This window comes from Chiloscyllium plagiosum, unplaced genomic scaffold (assembly GCF_037043375.1).
Source record: "Chiloscyllium plagiosum isolate Xiang-an unplaced genomic scaffold, Cpla_swu_hap1 HiC_scaffold_30, whole genome shotgun sequence".
Lineage (NCBI taxonomy): Eukaryota > Metazoa > Chordata > Chondrichthyes > Orectolobiformes > Hemiscylliidae > Chiloscyllium > Chiloscyllium plagiosum.
This window is the reverse complement of record NW_028270168.1, coordinates 51,737,737-51,746,132: the sequence shown is the minus strand read 5'-3', so window position 1 is coordinate 51,746,132 and position 8,396 is coordinate 51,737,737. Positions and strand designations below refer to the sequence as shown.

Genomic DNA, 8,396 nt, shown 5'->3' with positions numbered 1-8,396 from the left:
AGAAGTGTATAAGATCATTGAGGCATGGATGGGGTGAATGCACTCAGTCATTTTCCCAGGGTTGGGAAATCAAGGACGAGAGGGCATCAGTTTAAGGTGAGAGGGGAAAGAATAAAAGGGAACCTGAGAGGCAACATTACTACACAGAGAGTGGTATGCATATGGAATGAGCTGCCAATGGAAGTGGCTAGATTAGAGTGGTGCTGGAAAAACACAGCAGGTCAGGCAGCATCCGAGGAGCAGGAAAATCAACGTTTCGGGCAAGAACCCATCATTCCTGATGAAGGGCTCTTGCCAGAAAGGTCGATTCTCCTGCTCCTCGGATGCTGCCTGACTTGCTCTGATTTTCCAGCACCACTCTTAACTTGTCTCTGATCTCAAGCATCTGCAGACCTCACTTCTGCGAGTGGAAGTGGTTGAGGCGGGTACATTAACAACATTTAAAAGGCATTTGGACAAATACTTGGATAGGAAATGATTAGAAGGATATGGGCCAAGTGCAGGGAAATGGGGTTAGCGTGGATGGATATTTTGATCAGCATTGTGAGAAACAAAAGCTCACTCACTTTAATAATTTCAGTCCGAGACAAATATCTGAATCCGCCATTTATTTTTACACCTATAGATGGGTGCCCTGTCTCAATACCAGGTAAGGTAATGAGAAAATGCACACTAAATCCAACAAACTCTCGAAATTTATTCAGTTTGAATCCCCATATTTTTCCTTATTCCATTGTCTGTTCCCTGCTTCGCTTACGTCACTCATTTCCTTAAGACTTATCCCACAACTTCTGTTCATCCTGTTTTGTCCGTGACAAACTCTTATCTCTGACTCCCATAAGGGTGTTTGACGTCAGTCTATTATAGATTATTGATTAGGCATATCTTTTCTTCTATCAGCATCTATTTCCATCCAGAGGCCACTTTGACCTCTTTAATTAGGGTTTGTTCCTGTGTCTCTGCACAAGCGAGGAGAACAGATGTTTTCCTGTTTGCCCATATATCCACCATTGTTCTGTATTCATGTCTCATGCTCACATATCCTTTCTTTTTGCTGAATATGTATTTTCTCATTCCTATTCTGTATCAGAATTTATACTTGCAGAAATAACATTAATTCATTTATATCCCACAATTTCCCCTTTTTCTTTTCATTACTATCTGTTATCTTCTGCATTTTTGTCTCTTTCTTTTTTTTAAACATTGTTCCCAAAATTCGCAAGCATCATTTCAGAGATTTCATCCAACTTAGTCTCACTCACTTCCTTATTATTTAGTTGATAAAGTTGCTCTGTCTGATTCCCCTCAGGGGCATTCGTTTCATCAAGGCTGTTTCAATCAGCCTCTGGGTGAGCCCTCGTATACAGGGTATGATACAACAGCCAATGGCCACCAATACCCCGACTACTACTATCAGGGAAGTAAGGATAGAAACCACCACCCCCTTTCTCTGCTAAAATCATATCAAGGGCTATTCTATTTTCCCATGCTATCCTACTTGTCGCATCAAGCTGTTCTGATATTCCTTTAACCGCCTCTCTCGTATAATTTTATAAATCGCTGTTGATTATAAAAAAATGTAATTTATCCAGTCTACATTTTTATTAATTGTTACCCACCAAAAGAGGGCTGACTCAAAGCCTGCTGCAATCTGGTTACGAGCTTTGAATTCAGGTACTCCCCGAGGGACTCCTACCGAATCAAGATAAATCCTGTCATCAAAAGAAGTATCTAACAGTAATCTCTTACCCCTTCCCTTTTTCCCTACTATCTTTTCCTTCTCAAATGCCAGGGTAAATGGAATTACCAATTGTACAATTGCGCATATCCCTCTCCAATCCGGAGGTAGGGTGGGTCTCAATATTTTTCCTCCACAGTACCACCACAGATCCGCTCGGGGAACCTTTAATGCTGAGTAGTTCCCTCCCTTCTCCGTTTCGGTAACATTCTTAATCTCTGTACATAATTTCAGCTCCCCCAAATCTCTCGACCAACTCGTACCTCGCCTGTGCACACATGACGTGTGATTTCCAACTGCGGCGGAAAATGTGGGGGGAACTTTTGCATCTTTCTCCTCCAAGGGAGGGAACATCAGAGATAGGGAGGTACAATTCCTATCATTCCATGCAGTCTCATCCTGATACAGGGCTATCATACATTTCATGCCCTTCCTGTCTCGCTTCCACCCGAGCGGAAAGGGAACCACCTGGGCCACTGGCCTACCGGAGGCACATGCATAGCAATTGCTTTTGTTCAGACTTTTTACAGTATACTTTACCCATTCAACCCAGGCATTTGCATCCCCGTACCCAGTCTCTATCTCGATGGTCTGTTTCAAATCCTTTACCTCTATAATTTTTACTACTGTAGGATCATTGGGAGGAGTGAAAGGTTGTATCTCATTACCCAGTAATTCTACCCATTTTCCCTGTCCTATGCTAATTCGAAAACAACAGCCCACAAACTCCTTCCCATTTGCTTTCATTTCAATCCCAAATGTTTCATTTAATTGTACCTCATAAGTGCCACCTCCCAAAACCGCTCCGTGCCATGTGGTTTTCCTTATCGTTAAATATATGGGGTTACACTTTTTATTGGGACAATCGCGTGCTGGTCGGAAGGGGGCCCGGTGTATTGTGACAAGACCATTATACCAGGTACCATCCCCGAGGCCATCCCCATAGGACTTAAGATGTATCTCTGAGTTGCGGTATTGTCTCTGATTAGCTACATTCCCACAATTTACTAAGCTACATATATCAGTGTCTATTACTTGTGGATTGTCAGACTCAGGAACCATTAATAATACATATGAAAATGATATGTGACAAAATCCTAATACCAAGAGGGCTAGCATCATAACTCTAAGCATTCCCAGTATTCTGATCATTATGCTAGAACACAAAAAGGCTTAATATACAATCTTACAGAAATAATTCCGCGCTCGCGTCGCCACTGTATAGTCAATTACTCAAAGTCTCTTTAGTCTGAGTTTCAGCGGGTCTTGCGTTGATTCGGCTGTCCAGACTTCTTCCTCAACTGGAGGGTCCACTGGCCCTTTGATCCGAGTATAATGAGTCCAGCCTTTTTCCGCCATCCTTATTGCCGTTTCGGTAGTCAAAAGAGCCTGGTATGGCCCTTCCCAGTCCGGCTGCAGCTTAGTCTCTGTCCATGATTTTATTAAGACCCAGTCTCTTGGCCGGATGGGATGAACAGCAAATTCAAGGGGCGGAGTCTGTGCCAATAGACCCTGTTTTCTGAGGAAAGATAAAGAGGAGGACAAGCCCAGTATATACTTCTTTAAAAACAAATCTTTAGTTTCGGGAATTGGCAATTCTCCCTGTGTTCCCAGATAAGGTAATTCAAATAAGATTTCATAGGGGGATAGTCCCAAATCTTTCCTCCGCCAAGGGACAAGCCCAAAAGGCATCCTTTAAATCTATCACACTAAACCATTTGTGATCATGAGGGATCTTACTTAATAACATGTAGGGGTTTGGCACTACTGGGTGCCTGATCTGTACTATTCGATTTAATGTTCTCAAATCCTGCACCAATCGATAAGTTCCATCAGATTTCCGCACTGGTAGAATTGGGGTATTATAAGGAGACATACATGGCTCCAACAAACCATCTCTAATCAGTCCCTCAATTACTGGCTGCAGTCCCCGTTTACCTTCTATGGAAATAGGATATTGTCGCTCACAGACAACGTCCCCTTTCCGTTTTAAATTTATTAAAAGGGGAGGGATCTGTAGTTTTCCACGATTCCCTTCTCTAGCCCATACAATAGGGTCTATCTCTCTCTCTGCATCCTCTGTCAACATCGCCAGTTGTACAACTAATTCTTCTTCCTGAATTCCAATCTCCAGTCCTAAAAGGATAATTAAATCTCTCCCCAGTAAGTTACTTCCTATATCAGGGATATACAGCAGTTCCCCTGTGATCCTATCCTTAGGACCTTCTATCATCATAGGTTCAAATACTGGAACAGTAAATCCTTCCCCTTTCACCCCCGAAACAGTAATTGACCGTGTTAACATTTCTACTTTCTTTGGTTTAAAATTCGGCAATGACCGTGCTGCCCCATATCTACTAGGGAGACTACCTCTTCCCTACACGGTCCCACCTTCAAGTTTATCAAGGGTTCCTGGTGGGCCCCTGAGGGCAGGAACCCCTGACACCCCTATTCTTCATCATAATTCATAAGCGGAATTGCCTTTTTCTTCCCTTTGTAGATCAGGATACTCCTGCTTAAAATGCCCTATCTTTCCACAATAATAGCATCCTGCCTGTAGCGACTTCCATCTCTGCCCCTGTCGCTCAAACCCTCTATCAAATGTTCCCCCTTGTCCTCTCCCTCTTTACAAACACTTTCTGTGCCTCTCTCAACAATTCATCTAATGGTTTTTCGCTCCATCCTTCTATCTTCTGTATCTTTCTCTGTATGTCTGGCCATGCTCTTGTCACAAAATGTACTTTCAAAAGACCCTGTGCCACTGGGTCCTCAGGGTTCATTCCAGAGTAGTTCCGCATTGAGTCCCTTAATCTTTGCAAGAAAGCTGAGGGAGTCTCATCTTTCTCCTGTCTAATTTCAAAGGCTTTAATCAAATTCTGTGACTTCGGAACTGCCTCTCTTATTCCTTTTAGAATCAGGTCTTTCAATTCCCTCATTTCTTCTCTATGCTCCGGGTTTTGGTTTTCCCACTGGGGGTCTCTGAGGGGAAACTTCATCTCTCCCTATCCAGCATCCCCATCTCCAATCGGGTGTTCCCTGTCCCATATTTTAATGGCAGTTCCTCGTACAAGTCCCCTTTCCTCCCCAGTAAAAATATATTCAAAATAGACATTAATTCAGCCCAGGTATACAGACTGGGCCCCAAAAATTGATCAATTTGTTCAGACAACCCCACCGGATCCTCAACCAGGACCTCCATTTCCTTTTTAAATGTTCTGACCTCCCCACTGGTGAGGGGGGCACTTACAAACCCAATCTCTTTGTCCCCTATAGGTACCTCCCGAAGGGGATAAGTCGTTACGTTTTTCCCCTTTTTCTTTTTTTTAAAGAAATATTGCAATATTTCTAGCTCCCCATAACTTCAAACACCAATTCATCAATTCATGCTTGACTAACCTTCAAAGCCTGTTCCTAACGTATAAATATATTTATATATATTTACGTTCATTTCTTCAGTATTTAATAGTTAAATGCAAAATGCATACAGTTCCCAATTTTGCAATTCACTGTAATTACCCAGTGTTAGTCCTTTAATTTAGATCCAGAATTAGTTTCCTTAAATAGTCCTGACCAATCATTGCTCAATTACAATACTATAGGTCGTAAAATAATCAGAACTTGCCTTAAAAGAATTTGTCTACTCAAGTTTTTTTAAAAAAAACTTCTAATGCATGAACAATGGCTGAATCCAAGGTCACAGATATTAACCATAGAATTTTGCTTTTACTACAATCTAATGTTGAACTGAAACTTCAACTGTCCTCCATAAATCGCTTTTATGTAAAGATAAAAGAGATTAGTTAGAAACTGATAGTAAGGCAGTCATGATCTGTAAAAAGAACAGGAGTTATCATTCCTTTTTTTTTTCTTCATAATCACAATAGAATCCTTAACCTTAAAAGAAATCATGTTAAGTTTCCATAACAAAATCAGATTCGAAACAGTCCTGGAACTCAAGCTCCAGGGAATAAAACACAAACATTCAATCACCAACAAACAAATGTTCACTCAAACCAAATCACAAAGGGTTAAACTTCCTACCAGCTGTACAGCTCTTTTCATTCTCTCTCTCTCTCTCACACACTCTCTCTCTCTCTCTCTCTCTTTCGCACATTGACATATAAACTCAGATATTCACAAACCCAGTCTTCGTCCGATCTGTACTTTGGCCAGAAGACAGCGGGACGAAGAATGGAGTCCTTAGTCCATACAAAGCAACAATATTTAATCATCTTTCTCCCTTGCACAAGTATTATTTTGCCATTTTCCACAACATCCTGCCCAAAGGACTTTCCGGAGGAATGTTGTAAGGGACCCCGCCTCCATTTCCATTGCCTTTTCCTTACTTTGTTTCCCCGGAGGCTTTTTTCTTACCCAAAGCGCAAGCCATATTGAGTTCCTTCGTTAGTCCCTTATTAACTACTAAAACTCAATCCCGGCCACCAAGGCAATACTTAAAAGTCAATTTTCTTACCTTGGTCTGTGCACAGAGTTGCCTGGCCCCTTTTGTCACCGTATTTTCTATCGAGCTCCTATCACTGTCTGATTCAGATGTCTCTCTTATAGGATTCACACCAGTCACCCAAGGGAGCAGACCAAACCGGGACACGAGACCGCTCCTCAATGGGGAACGGGACGCGTCTTCCCAGTGTCCAAGGCCAGCCACTCCTCCCGGTGATGGAAGAAAATCCCGGACGAGCCCCCAATTGTGAGAAACAAAAGCTCACTCACTTTAATAATTTCAGTCCGAGACAAATATCTGAATCCGCCATTTATTTTTACACCTATAGATGGGTGCCCTGTCTCAATACCAGGTAAGGTAATGAGAAAATGCACACTAAATCCAACAAACTCTCGAAATTTATTCAGTTTGAATCCCCATATTTTTCCTTATTCCATTGTCTGTTCCCTGCTTCGCTTACGTCACTCATTTCCTTAAGACTTATCCCACAACTTCTGTTCATCCTGTTTTGTCCGTGACAAACTCTTATCTCTGACTCCCATAAGGGTGTTTGACGTCAGTCTATTATAGATTATTGATTAGGCATATCTTTTCTTCTATCAGCATCTATTTCCATCCAGAGGCCACTTTGACCTCTTTAATTAGGGTTTGTTCCTGTGTCTCTGCACAAGCGAGGAGAACAGATGTTTTCCTGTTTGCCCATATATCCACCATTGTTCTGTATTCATGTCTCATGCTCACATATCCTTTCTTTTTGCTGAATATGTATTTTCTCATTCCTAGTCTGTATCAGAATTTATACTTGCAGAAATAACATTAATTCATTTATATCCCACAGCATGGACCAGTTTGGGCCAAAGGGCCTATCTCTGTGCTGTAGGACTCTATGACTCTATGAGTATACTTCTACTGCGCTTATAGTCCTCTAGGGATTCACTCCATCCCTGCTGTCTACACTTGACATATGACACCTTCTTTTTCTTGCCCAGAGCTCAATGAATCTAGTTATTCAGTGTTCCCTATGCCTGTCATCCTTGCCTTTCATTGCTAACAGGAACATGCTGGCCCTGAACTCTTGTTTTCTCACTTCTGAAAGCCGCCTACTTACCAGACGTCCCTTTATCTGCAAACAGCCTCCCCCAGTCAACATTTGAAAGTTTTTGTCTAATGCAATCAAAATTGGCCTTAGTCCAATTTAGAACTTTAATCTGTGGACCAGGCCTATCTTTTCTGTAACTATTTTAAAACTAATTGGTCACTGGTCCCAAAGTGCTCAGCCACTAACACCTCCGTCATTTGCCCTGCCTTATTTCCCAACAGGAGGTCAAGTATTGCCCTTCCTCTAATAGGGCTATTGACATATTGATTGAGAAAGTTTTCATGAGCATACTTAACAAAGCCCTCCCCATCCAAGCCCTTAATACTGCAGCATTCCGAGTTAATGTCTGGACAGTTAAAATTCCCTACCATTACAATCTTACAGCTATATGTGATCTCCCAACATATTTGCTCCTCAATTTCCCACTGACTATATCTAAAGAAACTCAAAGATTCCCTACAGTGTGGAAGCAAGCCATTTGGCCCAACAAGTCCACACCGACCCTCCAAAGAGTAACCCACCCAGACCCATTCTCCTACTTTCACCCCTGACTAATGCACTTAACTTACACATCCCTGAATACTATAGGCAATTTAGTATGGCCAATTTAACTAACCTGCACATCTTTGGACTGTAGGAGGAAACCCACACAGACACAGTGAGAATGTGCAAACACCACACAGTCACCCAAGGCTGGAATCAGAACCTGGGTCCTTGGCACAGTAAGACAGCAGTGTTAACCACTGAGCCTATAGTACAATCCAATCATAGCGACTACCTCCTTCGTATTTCTCAGTTCTACCCATATAGCTTCACTGGACGATTTCCCAAGAGTATCCTCTCTAAGTACAGCTATAATGTTATCCCCCCAATCAAAAATGTCATTTCCCCTCTCTTGACTTCCCTTCTATCCTTCCCACACCATTTGTACCCAGAACATTAAGCTTCCCCACCTGTCCATCTCTGAACCACATCTTGGTCATTGCTATGATATCCCAGTGGTCAGCACTGCTGCCTCACAGTGCCAGACACTCAGCTTCAACTCCAGCCTTGGGTGACTGGACGGGTTGGACGGAAGGGTCTGTTTCCAGATGGTA

General features: G+C 42.3%; 1 protein-coding gene across 2 annotated transcripts; it reads right to left on the bottom strand.

The window, feature by feature from the left end:
- Nucleotides 1-593: 593 nt before the first annotated feature.
- Nucleotides 594-6,426, bottom strand: LOC148142194 (uncharacterized). 2 transcript variants are annotated; one of them, XM_087976937.1, is made up of 2 exons: nucleotides 4,959-6,426; nucleotides 594-4,818 (listed from the first exon to the last, which is right to left on the bottom strand). In XM_087976937.1, the coding sequence occupies exon 2, from the start codon at nucleotides 2,888-2,890 to the stop codon at nucleotides 1,568-1,570; it is 1,323 nt and encodes a 440-aa protein (XP_087833063.1). In that variant the 5' UTR covers nucleotides 2,891-4,818; nucleotides 4,959-6,426; the 3' UTR covers nucleotides 594-1,567. The 2 variants fall into 2 exon arrangements, with proteins under 2 accessions (XP_087833063.1, XP_087833064.1); XM_087976938.1 differs by having other exon boundaries at nucleotides 594-3,257; nucleotides 6,213-6,426.
- Between the last annotated feature and the right edge of the window lie 1,970 nt (nucleotides 6,427-8,396).